This window comes from Electrophorus electricus, chromosome 16, assembly GCF_041902795.1.
Source record: "Electrophorus electricus isolate QZ-2024a chromosome 16, ASM4190279v1, whole genome shotgun sequence".
Taxonomy (NCBI): Eukaryota; Metazoa; Chordata; class Actinopteri; order Gymnotiformes; family Gymnotidae; genus Electrophorus; species Electrophorus electricus.
This window is the reverse complement of record NC_137512.1, coordinates 8,990,184-9,005,128: the sequence shown is the minus strand read 5'-3', so window position 1 is coordinate 9,005,128 and position 14,945 is coordinate 8,990,184. Positions and strand designations below refer to the sequence as shown.

The 14,945-nt window shown below is 35.6% G+C and overlaps 1 protein-coding gene across 7 annotated transcripts in view; it reads left to right on the top strand.

Moving 5' to 3' along the window:
* The window catches only part of klhl4 (kelch-like family member 4), a 51,652-nt gene extending 46,013 nt beyond the window's left edge, over positions 1-5,639 (top strand). For 6 of the 7 annotated variants that reach the window (XM_027016754.3, XM_081698614.1, XM_081698615.1 and 3 more), the window contains 3 exons: positions 2,928-3,140; positions 3,877-4,048; positions 4,409-5,639. In XM_027016754.3, coding sequence (XP_026872555.2) covers positions 2,928-3,140; positions 3,877-4,048; positions 4,409-4,468 — 445 coding nt within the window. In that variant the 3' untranslated portion in view covers positions 4,469-5,639. Of the gene's footprint in view, positions 1-2,927; positions 3,141-3,876; positions 4,049-4,408 lie in introns of those variants that run through there. The other variant, XR_014117459.1, reaches the window with a different exon arrangement.
* The last annotated feature ends 9,306 nt before the right edge of the window (positions 5,640-14,945 follow it).

Sequence of the window (14,945 nt, the reverse complement as noted above, 5' to 3'; positions counted from 1 at the left end):
TCCATCATCACACTGAAATGCTCCTTGTTACAGAGAATTGATTCTATGTAATAAAGTTTATTCTTGACTTTTTAAAATAGTTGATGTGCTGTGTTCTTCACTTGTCCTGAAGCTATATTGGGAGAAAATCTCCCCATGACTCTCCATGACTCCATGAATGGGTGATGACAACTGATCCTTTTGTCCCAGTTATCTTAATGCCTGCATTAATAAATATATATGTAGTACACATAGAGCAGTTGCAGACTACGGATATTATTTGAATGGTCATTTAGCTCACTCTTGAAGAGTGTTTTTGATGTTTTTGTTTTGTCTGTAGGAGATTAGTGGAGGATCCTTAAAAGGACTGTGGTCTCTGAATCATCCTAGAGGATTCGAACATGTTTAAGTATAATTTTAGCCATTGTTTTATTTGTAGGATTATAAATCAACACCAAAGGAATTCTTGTTTTGTTAAGAGTAGATTGTTTGTAGGTCAGTGCATACACTGAATAGATCAAACATGAGCAAAGGTATCATCTATGAATTACTCATAAAACCCAGAGTTTTGAGAATATTCACACATTTCCTTCCATTTCTGGAGGAAGTCTTCATTCTCACTGCAATGCACTCAAGTCTTCGTAGCTGTGAGTAAAGGGATAGAGTTTTTGAAGGCTTTGGTATGTGAAGAATTGTATTGTAAATAGGAATGAGAGTCTCTAGGTTTATAATAGATGGTGGTATTTAAAATCATTTCCAGACATCACATCCAAAAAGGTTATGCTTATGTCAGGATGTGTTATATTCCATGAATATTCCAGGCCTGGATGGAACTTGGAGAAGGATGAAATGAACACTTAGAGATCTTCAAATGTGTATGTAGTGATATCAAAAATGTCATCAATGTATATTAGAAATTCTAAAGGGTACAGGTCTAGTGTATTATTAAAAATAATTCTCAATGAATCCAACAAAGATGTTCACATTAGATGGTCCCATTTTTGTACCCATAATAACTCTTCCTACTTGTGAGAAGTGTGAAACATTAAAAAATGAACACAAGTTTTGACAGTCTTAAGAGAATATCTGTGAGAGGGTTCTTCTCAGGTTTCTCTCATCAAGAAAATGTTTCAAACCATCTGCATTAGGGAAGACAGTATATAAACTGTAATGTCCATTGGAAAAAAAGTAAGGAAGTCTTGCAGGTAACATTTGTTCTTTTGGGCATTCAAGAATTTGTAGAAAGTGTGAAGAGTCTTTACATATGTAGGTAAGGTGTAACGTTGTAAGCAAAGTCAGACACTTGCTGATAAAAGGAGTTTTATTGTAATCTGAATCCATAGGGGTTAAACTAGCCAGAGTCAGAACCAGGGAGATGTATTCAAAGGTAAACACAATCATTGAGGAAAACAATCAAAAAAACTGTAGAGCAAAAATACAGGCAGAGAAATCCAACAAGGGGCAGGCAAAAATCGGAATAGAGAGTAATGGGATAACTAGGTCAAAAACACAGGAGATCAAAAGGAAAATAATGCTTGGTATGCTCAGGTAAACTGGAGGCAATACTTTGCAACAACAAACAATCTTATATACATAGGAAACCAGGAAAACAGGTGAATCTGCAAGTGATGAGGATCTGATGAACAGTTGATGATTGGATGAGTCATTCTCCTGGAAACAAACAGCATGATGGGTATTGTAGTTTGGGTGTCGGGTGGCGTGACATAAGGACTGCACAATTGATTGAAGAATTAAATTTGGGTATAATTTCTGTTGGGCAGGAACAAGCAGATACAATAGAACATCCTGGAATGTTTTTCTTATGAATTTTAGGGAGAAGACAGAAATTATTACAGCAAGGATTACCTGTAATAAGATTCCATGCAGACTCTCTTCTTACTGGGAAAATATTTTTGTTGGGTTGGGGTTTTGTTTGTGTTTTAAACTATTTGGAGAGTGAGGTAGCTTAATGTTCTTTAAATTTTATTTTCATGTAGGTAAGTCAGTCATTATGTAAGACAGCTAATTTGGGTTTTGTTTGTTATTTTAGCCCGAGCCACACTTGAAGTTAACATCAATGTATACTATAAAGTTAATATATGCTAATTTATCATATTCTCCCTCAACTCTGCTGTTTTCTTTTCAGTCACACACATATAAAAACACATACAATGCTTAGTTAAAGCCCACCATCAATTGAGTAATAATAGCTTGTATGAGTACAAGTAAAATAAAGTTAGAGTATATTTACCCCTTATTCCATTTGCACTTCCTCTAAAATTTGGCTACATGGTCTTGATCTTCATGTTTATGTTATAAATGCTATAGTGCCAACTTATCTTGCTGATCTCTTAAAGTAGCCTATGACTGGCCATTGGGGCAGTTTTATTCAGTTCACTTTGTTGGAAGATATTTTCCTAATTGGCTAAAGCTGCTAAACTCTGGAATATTGTTTGATTAAGTATTCGGATACCAAGCCTTTAGGTGTTTCTAAACACATTTCCACATTAAAGTCTTATTTGTTTGCTCATTAAGGATCTGCACCCAAACATTTTTAAAGCTCCTTTGTGACAACAATTGTTGTGTAAAGTACTATATAAATACTGTATAAATAAATTTGACTTTGATTTATTTAGCCTATCCTATGCCTGGTTTGTTGGGCCTTTTATAAATTAAATTTTATATTTCATGATTTGCAGAAATTATGTTTTTTTTATTTTTTTAAATAATGTAACTTGTTTATCCCTTTTTGTGTAAAGGTCATTGTAATTCTGGATGTATACAGTCATATATAATAGAAAATAATACTAATAATAATGTAATAGACAATGTGAAAAGCATTATATAAATGCAGATTAGATTATTGTTTTATTATTATTTATTTATGCAAGGGTTAATCTTGTCAATGCTGGGATTTTTGAGGCTTTATATTTAATGCTTTGTTTCAGATTGTTTGCAGTAGGAGGCCGTGATGGAAGCTCCTGCCTGCGATCAATGGAATGTTTTGATCCCCATACAAACAAATGGAGTATGTGTTCACCAATGGCAAAGAGGAGAGGAGGAGTGGGTGTGGCTACATACAACAGTTTCCTCTATGCAGTCGGTGGCCATGATGCACCAGCTTCAAATCACTGCTCTCGCCTGTCTGACTGTGTGGAGAGGTAAACGTTTGCAGTAAACTACTTAATTCAAAACACTCATTACTGGCTTACCTAGATGTTGAAGAGACAGTCAACAAAAAGTCTGCACTTCATAGAATGTTTTCTGTTTACACAACTAAACACATTGTATTTAGTAAAACCACAATTATCAGTGTGGAATGTGGCTTCCAGGCTACTGATGATCTGTTTTCATACACTCCCTGCTGGTGCTATAAAGAACAGCAGTTGCCCTCTGCCTTTGTTTATCTCAAGTTGGACTGCTTCTAATGCATTAAACAGCATAGCCAAATGTCACATTAATTATAACTCCCTAAATAATAAACAATGCAGGACTGAATAATAAGACAACACAAAATACAGTTTGAGGAACTAATTATTTGGTTCATCTGTATAACCTTTCTCCCTTCCACTTAGTTTTGTATGGCAACTATCAAATATGGCAGTGAATAAAATGAAATGAAAAGGTTAATAAAATAAAATGTTGATGTTTACCTATGTATTGTGATATCACTTAGTTGTTGCTGATTCTATAGACCCGCAATTGCCTTCTTTAATCTGCTTCCTGCTGAAATGCCTTTGAATAAAAAACAAAAAAACAAAAAAAACCAAATGGTAAAATATAATAATTACTGTTTTTTACCATTGGTTTTCAACCATCTTAGAATTTGCTCTTGCGAGTCAGTAAAACCAGCATCATATACTGCAGCATTTTCTGTCTCTCTGTGCTGTACTTCAGGTATGACCCAAAAACAGACATGTGGACTACAGTTTCATCCCTTAGTGTGCCTCGTGATGCAGTTGGAGTCAGTTTACTTGGGGACAGATTGTATGCAGTAGGTGGCTATGATGGCCAGTCCTACCTAAATACTGTGGAGTCCTATGATGCGCAGAACAATGAGTGGACTGAGGTAACTTTTACTGTTGTTACAGTCAAATGATGTACAGCCATAGAGAGGAAGTGAAAGCTTTTCCTGCTATTCATCTCTTTTCCCTTTAGTCACAATGGCAAATGAGAAATACCAAGTTGACCTCTCAAGAATTCAGCAAGCAGTATTAACCTTTAGTTAGAGAAACATGTGTTATGCTTTAGTCTTCTCTTTTGCACACACAGAAAAACACAAACAGGAACTAAGAAAGACTGGCATAGAGAACAGGATAGTCTTTCCAAGAAGTCTGTACATTAAGTGAGAGCAGGGTAGAAGACTGCATTTAGTGGAGTTAGACTTGTGAATTCTGGCCATTAACTGCCACCTCTCTTGCTGTTTTAGGAGGTGCCTTTGAACATTGGGAGAGCTGGGGCCTGTGTAGTGGTAGTAAAATTGTCTTGAGCATCCAGGCTTCCTGAATAACACTCTTTCAGCAGACACACCAGCAGTGTAATAATAATAATAATAATAATAATAATAATAATAATAATAATACCTTCATGTCAACACTTAGAATGTTCATTCCTGTCTTGCTTGTTCATTCCTATCGTATTTGAAAATGTGAGAGACCTAAATAGCTGACTATTACTATTAATAATTGACTATTATAAGTAGACAGTGGAAAAACTGTAGTTATTATAATTATTACAGCATATCAAGCTTTACAGTTTAATTTTGGAAATCAAAACATTTTGCATATGAGTATCAAAATTGTTGAATGTGTATATTAAAAGTCAGTTTTACCAGATTAGCTTTCATATTGTTTACCTCATAATACATTCTGAGGTTAGTATTTTGATGTCAGTTACATAAAATGTGTATTTTAAATAATAGTGCATATGCAGACTTGCTTATTTCATTTATTTTTATTTTGTGAAAAAATGTGTTTTGACTCTTGCACAATGCTTTTTAAAAATCACTGTGAATTCAATTGTGGGCTTGCTAACTAAACATGAAGTTATTTTACACAAAACATTTTTTAAAGATCATTTAAGCACAAATCTCATACACATTTTTATGTAAAATTAGATACAGCATGAAACTTGAATATGCTTTGAATTAGCTGCAAAACACCAAAGTAATTATAACATGATAGTAGTTATAAATGTTAACTGTTTACAAAATAGTGACTTTACAAATATATCATATTGATATTCCACATTATTGTATAATTTCTTGTAATTAATTCATGTACATATTTCTTGAATTAGTGTTAAATGTAAATGATGGTCATATTTTTTGGCATGCTGCTTCAGTATATTTATAATTGATAATACTTTCATATATGGTATATTGAACATTAATTTCCAGAGATCAACACTGATGTGTTGTTTTAATTCTGGAATTTTTCATATGTGTTGACTTCCTGTAATGGTCATATATAAGCATTTCCCAAGTAAAATCTGAAATTTCTGAATCAGAATTTAACCATAGCAAGTCCAATAAATGGCTGTAAAAATAGCTTTTGCAAAGTGAGGTATTTGTAGTAAATGGGTTACTAAAAAATTAACAATAAGAAAATTTTCACTATTTTATATAGCATGTAAACATAAATAAATGTTTTAACTCTTAAGTCTGTTTACTTTACTGAGATTTTGAATGTGTACTATTGTGATATATTGATGTAACAGCCCGAGTGCTGCAAGGCAAGGAGCAATACGTACAGAATCGCTCAACAGAGACAGACGTTTATTGACACACATTCACAACACCGGCACTCACATATAACACAAGTAGTGAACACAAACACAGGCATTGATAAGGTGAACAGAGGCACAAACATAAAGACGAATGGGATCAATGACTGACAATAATGCACAAGCTAACAAGGGTTTAAATACATACAAACAAGACAAGACTAAACCGATGCAGGTGTGTGCTTTAACAACATAGGTGTGGTTACAAATGATACACAGTCAATGAAGAACTCCCACATCACAAGGTGGGCCATACCACGTGACCAGTGGAAGTTGAGCATTCCATGACAATTGAAAAATGTTCTGTGCAGTAGTTTTGGTCTCAGAAGTGACTAGTTCAATTAAATACTTATTTAAATTGTCTTCTTATTAGACTTGACACAGAGATAAATTTTGTAATACTAAGTACTGCCTACCAAAGGAAATCTGTTGTATAACAGATTTGATTGGACAGAGTCTAAGAGCTTAATGTAGCTGTTCCACTATAGAAAGAGACAACCTGTTTTGATACACTATATACTTTATACAGGATAGCATGTATACATTTATCTGATAGATAACTAAAAGTTAACGGAATCTAGTTATAATTACATCCAAATTTTAATCCATCTGTACTATATATTTACCTAAGATTACAGTTGGATAATATAAGGTCATGAAAAACAGGTAGATTCTGTTTTGTAACTATAATCAGTGGTGCAAATCAGGATTATTTATTATACATTCTAGCTATAGACCATGTGGCTGCTTTAATAAAATATGTCTTTTAGTCTTGAACTGACTACACTTGCGAGAAATACAGTTGGATGCAATCCTGTTTTAGCTGAACCTTAAAAGAAATACTGATTTATTTGTTAATATTCTTAAATGTCAGGATATAGTATGACAGATTTGGAGGGATGCCTGATGAATACAAAGACTGTTTGTGGTAAGAGACAGCTTGTTTGAAGATGTAGCCATTGTTAAGATCACAGGAAAAAGAAAGACAATCTTTCAAAGTCATATAAATGAAATTTGATGGTTTAACCACATCAGAAAAGTGCCAGGTGTTGTTTTGGGTCATGATGGCAGTGGTCAAAATGGTTCCATAACATTACCGGGCCTTCTTTTCACAACCTCCATTGGCAGCTACATATACTCACTTTTGTCCTACCTGTTACCTGAAAGTTCTTTGATGATACATAATTGGAGTTGTACATGTACAAAGGACAGCAATATTAAAACATTGCTAAAAATCTCAGTCACTGCAAACACTTTAATAAATATATTGTGTTATATTATGAATAATGATACATTTTGAATATCATCCACATTGGGATATTGATTCTGAATTGTTTGCTGAGCTTGGCAATTAGACTGCAGACGTTTTGTCACCAGTTGAGGAGACATCAAGGAGTTGCATGTGCACAAACCAACCTGGGCTAAAAATATTCCAAATTATTTTAAACATTGAGATATATAAGAAAAAAAAAAGCAGATAAATGTGAAACAAACAAAACAACTTTTTTTTTTTGGTAAATCTATTTATTTATTTATTTTTTGTAACAATATACCTAGCAGTCAGTATTATTTTATTAAAAATGGATATCTTGGATGTCATAGATTGCTTTGAACCATTAGTAGATTTAGGCAATATTTGTTACAGTATATCCTCAAATGTACCTGACCTTGTAATCTGATTTATTTATTTTTCTTGAAGTCTTGACAGCAGATGGCAATGTTGCACTGTAGGTGTTTCATCAGACACCCAGTACAAATGCAACAAAAATCACAGGCCTGGTCTTCTTGCTGTGAACAATAAATGTCAACCAGCATCATCTGGGTCAAGGTCAAACAATTTAGATAATAATCCTGCATAATTATCAGGTCAGGCTAATGAAATATGAAGAAATAATATGCAAAGACCCTCTCCTGCTGACATTTTACTAAAGGTACATATAAACCTACATTATATCTGATGTGTGATCAAAACATCAGGCCAAGCAACACCTTATCTTGACCAGGCCAGGACAATAATTTGAAAGCTATAATGCTAGTGCAATGTGACCAAACAAAAATCTACTTTGAGAGGTATGTACAAAAACACTTCTACTGTGCAACATATAGTTCAATTACTTGCAAAGTTGTTGGTTTTTTTTGTTGTGGGGGGGGGGGGGTTATACCACTTATGTAGCAGTTTTTGATTATACATGGAGAATGTTATAAGTATAAATATCTGGTCCATGCATCACATGAGCTCCTGAATAACTGATAAGAGTAATACAAAAGCAAACTAAAAAGGCTTATTGCTGTGAACACTTCACCATGGACAGAACATTGTACATCTGTGATTAGAACCTGAATCCCAGCAGTCACAACTTTTATTAAAAGCTATGAATGGTTAATGTCAGTGCTAGTGTCAGGTTTTTCATTCATAATTCCATAGAACATCACTGGAACATTGTGTGGACCTATAACTCATGTTGTACAGCAGGTAGACCAAGATCATGGGTTTAATTATCAGGGGGCACATTTACTGTTATACTGACAAATATGTAAGTTTCTCTTCACATGTAAATGTACAAAAGCTAACAACCTCTTCATTGTTGTTATTATTGAGAATCCCTCATGAGGTCACATTCCAGCTGTCGAATCTCTGTCTGACCAGATAATCCATGCAATGCACCTCTGCAGGGCACTCCAATTAACATGCATGAGCACTACAGTGTTAAAACTACACATGAATTAGTCTCACTCTGTTCTGCTGAAGGGATGAAATGTGTAAGTGTGAGAGAATGAAAAGCAAAAATTTAGCCAAAAGTATTTCACCAGGCCAATGATTCCAAAAAGATACTTTTGAGAAAATGCTTACAGTAAGCATGGATTTTCATGGATGAATTTAAGGGAAACCTTTTGGAACAAGAAGCCTAAAGAAACATTTAAAACAAAATAGTGATTTTAGCAAAAATTTAAAAAAGTCAAAAGGTGTCCCTCCGTTTGAAAGATTTATTAACTTAAACACTGAAACATTTACTTCAATGCCACTACCAGACAAGTTAGGATCTTCAGATGTTGATCTTATGTCAAAGCTAGTAAATGAATATCACAGACTCAGTTGATCCACTGATTACTTACCAGGATTTGATCAGAGGGATACACACATCAATAAGCTCAAAAGATGAAAATGAGTCAACATGAGCAGATAATGCCTTTGAAATTATGCACAGTGGGCCTGTCACCAATGATTTGGTCCCTGGTTTTGGTTTGTCAAAATTTACATTTTTCTTCTGCTCAAAGGCAGTCCTCTCTTGTCACACAGGCTGCTGCCAAGGCACCAAGAGCTCATGTTAAATGTTTGTTGACCATACTTAGTCTAATTAGACTGATTTGAGGCATAGACAATGCTAGCATAAACTACGATACATTGCAATCTATCATAAAATGGGCCCCAATTTTTATGACATTTTATCATTTGGAGGTTGTTTCAAACACAGAAATTCCAACTTTGAAGCCAGACCATTCTTGACAGAATGACATAACATTGACAAGTGTATTGATAGTGCTGGCAGTCAGTGAAACAGTGTGAGTAGCCCTCTGGAGTCACTGATCATTCTGGGATGATCAAACCAAATAACTGGTTCAAGACATCACACCATAAAGACACAGTCAAGGTAAAGATTACAGTCATCTTGTATTGAAAGTTGAAACTTGAAACAACATTCTAGTTTATGTTTGCTGTTGATAGACCAAGTAGAAAATATATACAAAGAAATAACTAAAGTAATTGTAAATAAATAAAGTTTGATTTTATCTCAAGTTTACATTTACATATTCACATTTGCAACATGTGATTTCATTTTCAGTCTTCATTGAGTATGTTTGTGGATTTTTTTAACCTGTGTATGTCAGGTTTTATAGGTAATGTGCTGAAATAACAAACATTGTCATAGAACATTATTTAAGGTGGTATATAAAGGCAAAGACAGTAGTATTCAAAAGTATACTCCTGTTCCTTCCCTATACCCTGATTACTAGTTCTACCTTTGTCTTGTTTTCCCTCGTGTGTCTTCCTGTAAAAGCTGTTCTGTCCAGTTAGTCTTTGTAAAGTCTCATTTGCCTTGTCTTATGTCCTTCTCTTAATTGTTTTCTACCTGGATTCTGACCTTTGCCTGTTTTTTTTACTGCATGTTTGGATTGCACTTTCACTATTAAAACACATAAGTTTAACCAGCATGTGATTTCGTGCTCTGAACCTGACATAGCCCAAGATTCCTAACAATTAGCCTATGACTAAGCAAGCACTTCTGCTGATCAGGTGTAATTCGCATGAAAAAGGGAACATAACATGAAAATAATAAAATCAACTTGATCTCGGAAAAAATTAAATATTAATGTGGTAATCATGTGAAGCAGGCAAAAATTATTAATACATATGATTTATCTTCTGTAATTAAAAAGTCCGACACTGTCAGCTTTGTTTTGATTGCCAGGTAATTGTCAGGTATTCCCCTCTGGTGTCAGGGTACCTAAGGTGCTGGACTCCATGTGATTCCAAGTTCCCAGCTCTGTCTTCTGTTTTTGGAGTTATGGCTGCCACTCTGGCTCTTGGCCCCATCACTGAAGATGACAATCAATCTCTAGTCTCCATCCAAAATGGTGCCATCGCTGTGCCCGGCCTCCTGGAGGGCACCATTGCCATGCATTGTATCCTAAAGGTCCCCATCACCATACTCTACCTCTTTGATGGTGTCTCCACTGCTATACCCTGCCCCTAATAGGTGCTGCCTCTACTGTGCTGTACTCTCTGCTCCCCATCTGTGTTTGCCCTGTCCCCAAGTGGGTGCTGTCTCTGTGTCCTGCAACAAGGAGGATGGCACTCCATCATCCTGTGTCATTGAGGGTACCATTGTCGTAGCTGACAATGTTAGTTCCTGTCCAGTGCCCCATGCTGGCTTTCATTCCTGGACCCATTTCATGTCCTAGTCTAAGCCCAACTCCAGCTATAGACCTGCTATGTCTTTGGTCTTGGTCCATGTTCTTGACCTGGTTCCCAATCTAGTCTTCTGCTCTGCTGTGCTCTGTTCTGAAGTTGATGTTGCCTTGCCTTCAGACCTGTCAGCTGCCACCACACCTCCAGCCCACCAGCCACCACCATGTTTACATACCCACAGGTTATCACATCTCCCACTCTGTCTTCTACCAGGTCTTCTATCCATTCTGCCCCCAACACTTTGCCTGATCTGTTGCCCAGTGGACTGAACAAGAAGCTGGGTTGCTCCCTGGAGAAAAAATGGCAAATTCCCCCAATGTTGAAGAGGGGAAACCTGTATTACCGTTTGTGATATTATCTGAGAATGACAGCTGGGCAAACTTAATTACACCAAGGTTTCTTGCATTCTTAGATGGAGTAATCAATGAATTCTCAAAAGAGATGACAAGATCTCTGTGAAGACCAACTGCTCTGGGGATTTATAACAGCTTATAACAGATTTATAACAGCTCAGTTTCCTGTGTTGGACTGTCATCCATGAAGCAACAGTCAAACGTGCTAAGATGCAGCCAGAAACCTGCATGACCAAAAGTGGAAAGAATAGGATTAGTTGTTTATTATTGGCATAGCAATGGTAGGAGAATCCATGGGAGACAATTACATCACCAAGGGAACAGGGATAGAGAGAAAAGAAGACCAAGAACTGAGTCTCGTGGGACTCCAATGGAGAGTCTACATAGAGAGGATGTGGATGCCATCCATGTTACCTGATAAGAGTGTCTCTCTAGCTAGGTCTGCCAATACAATCTTGTGGTTCACTGTGTCAAAAGCAACAGATAAGTCTAGAAGAATCAGGACAGACGACAGTTTAGCTGATCTAACCAAATTTAGCTACTCTGTCACTGCAAGCAAGGCAGTTTCAATAGAGTGTACCAGTTTGAAGCTAAACTAATTAGTCTTGGAGCTGGTTCTGGGTAAGCAAGAGAGTTAACTGGTTATAGATTGTACACTCAAGAATATTTAAGACAAAGTAAAGAAGAAATACTGGTCAGTAGCTGTTGATGTCAGAGCTATCTAGTGTTTGTTTCTTCAGTATGGGCACTAACCTGGCAGTCTCAAAGGCATATGGTAATAATAGAGATGTTTATGTTAGGAGTAATGGGAGCAGGTCCTGGGAGATTGACTGAAGCAGTGTGGATCAGATGGGGTCCAGTCAGGGAGGTTGTTGGATTGCTGGATGTCAGAAGGTATAGGACTTCATTTGTAGAGAGAGGAGAAGACTAAGAGCAGAAGGACAAGGACTGGTGGAAGAAATGGAGACATGAGATCATGGATCATTTTACTTTCTCTTCAAAGGAAGTGGCAAATGCTCTGAGGTTATAGAGGTGGGCAGAAGGTAAGAGGGAAGAGCTCTCTGTAAACACAAATCTTGGTGAAGCTTTCTACTAATCTGCTCCCAATATCTTAATAATGTGCCATCTGGAGAATGATGTAACACAAAGCCACAGCAACTAGTGCATCATCTTAGAAGAAAAGACTTAAAGGAGATGATTACTGTGAGTCTACAATGTAACATGCCAACCAAATCTCTGGTGATAATCTAAATACTGTTTGACTATGCCAGAGTATTTATAGAAAATTCACAACAAATGATCATTAGGCTTTTGAACAAGTTAACATGGAAACACCAATATCATCTGGTGGTCAAAATTACAGTCAGATCAACTTTTCAAAGCAAGTAACACACAGGTCAATTTCCACCGGTCAACTCTTAAAGGAATAGAAATGATGCTTGAATTAGCGTAAAATTCCGCACGCATCATAAACAGGAAAACTCAGTATTATGAAATTTATAATATTTTTATTGGAATATGAAGGGTTTAGCCTGAAGAACTGAATGGGGTCAGGAAAATGATTAGCACTATACTATTACCCTCACCTGTAATTTAGGATATATTAATATCTATGCGTAATGCATAATAAATGATTTTATGAAACATTACTTTTTTTTTTTACTTTATGTAATATACTTCTCACATCTTTACTCATACATGAGCAATTTACTTATACATATATTTACTCGAGTGCATCAACATTATGCACTAGGGTAAAGATACTGTGCATACTAAAGGCATTAAAAGAATATCATGTTTTGTAGTGGAATTCTCTCCAAATTAGACTTCCACAAGATGGCAACATTGATTCATATTCTCAATCTGTCTAATCATTTTCTTTCTAATACAGGCAGTGGATATAAAGCACCCACACTGTGAAGAAAGAAAGTAAGCATTTTTCATTATCTGAGATTAGATAAACAGTACTGTAGTACTCACTTCATCATAAAACAACAGCAACAAAATCATGTCACAGACAACACAAAGATTTATTTATTTAATGCAATTCTCTTGTTATGAAGGAAGCTATACATGAAATTTGAATCCATACAAAAGGTGTAAATACATCAGTACAGCATTCATTACAGCAAGGAAAGACATTAAATGCAGGTCTTCATCTGCCCACAGAACATCTCTTCTTAATCTTAAAGGAATATAAATGATAACATTTAAATGCTTTATATTAAGCTGAGATTAAATGGTGTCCTGCTAAAATAATGTTAACTTTACATCCTAGTCTCTGTTTATCCCTCTCCAGTAAGATTTATTACTGTTGATAATTATAAAGCTAATCATTGTGTGCTGTATGCTAAGGTAGGCTGGTCTGCTCTCTCTCTGTAAAGTGTGATAGACACTATAGTTGAATTTATTTATAAGGCTCTTACTGGTTTTCTACCCCCTAACATTACTTCAGTGTTGTCGTTTAATTCAAGCCCTTACAGAACACATTGAAATGTTCTCTTACCTGGAATAAGATAGATAACAATTTAAAGATGACCTTATTTTTATTTTTAGGATACTTTATGTTTTTAATAACATCTTAATTCAGTTTTATCTGTTCTTGTTTTAGTTGATACATTTTTAAAAACATTGTATTTGTTTTATTTAATGGGTGCCTGGTGTACCATTGTATTATGGTTTTATTATTTTACTAATTCGGTTGTTTCATGAATCTACTTTTATCACTAGTTTACACAAGTATTACTTTCTTCCTACATTTTGTCTAAGATTTTTTTTTAGTTTTAGTCCGTCACCATTTTGGTGGCTGTAACGGTGAGCGGTTAGGTGGCGGACGCATGTGCAGACAAGAATGAGATTGATTAGGGGCAAATCCAGAGTCATAGTCACTGGAGTAGTCCAGGGTCAATTTACCGATACAGAGATTACATGGATACATAATAAACCAAAAAAACACACAAAGGCAAACAGGGGAAACAGGCTAGAACAGAGGCTAGGATAAACTCGGCAGTTAAGAAACACAAAGGCTAGGAAAAACACAAAGGCATAGAGTACAAACTTACATAAACAGGCTTTCAAACACATCCACACAGACATTCAATGTAAAAACAAAGGGAACAAGACCAGGTTTAAATATATTATTTAATCAACTCTAAACCAAACACAGGTGAAAGTAATGACAGGCATGGAAAAACAGACGAGGGGGCAGACAAAACGAAACTACAGAATGGAATTACAATACACAAGAAACCATGGAAGCAAGGAGGGACCAACCATGACAGTGGCTCACAGACATAGAAAAAAGCAGTTCTCTCTTTTTTTTGTAGTTTAATTTGTTTGAACTACTGGTTCAAATGTTAATGATCAAATATAAAATGTTTTAATCCCAAATATGCTACTGTGATGTCTTAGACTGTATAGAACAGACTGAATTCAAGTTTACGTATTACTCAAGCCTCACTGTAAATTAGGCACAATCTATACACACTACCTGCGTTCAGGTAGCATACAATCCACAGGAGAAAGCTGACAAATTTAAAGTTACAGGAATTTACAGAATATTTAGGAGTCTCATGATTTAATGTCAAATAAAACAATGTTTCACAAGTTTTCAGTAGAAATCTGAAATTTACTTACTAGGCATGTCAAATTCCTCTTGCCTTCTGGTATAAGACAATTCTAGAGCAAAACTGGGGGAGAAAACATTTAACAATAAATGAAAGAGGATATTTGGAAAACTTTTTATCTTGACTAAGACTATTGTAATGATGCCCCGCCAGCAGCCTCCGTCAGGTGGCAGTGGCATCCACATTGGTGTTGTTTATGTTTTGTTTTTGTTAGACACCACCTTTCTGTTTTGT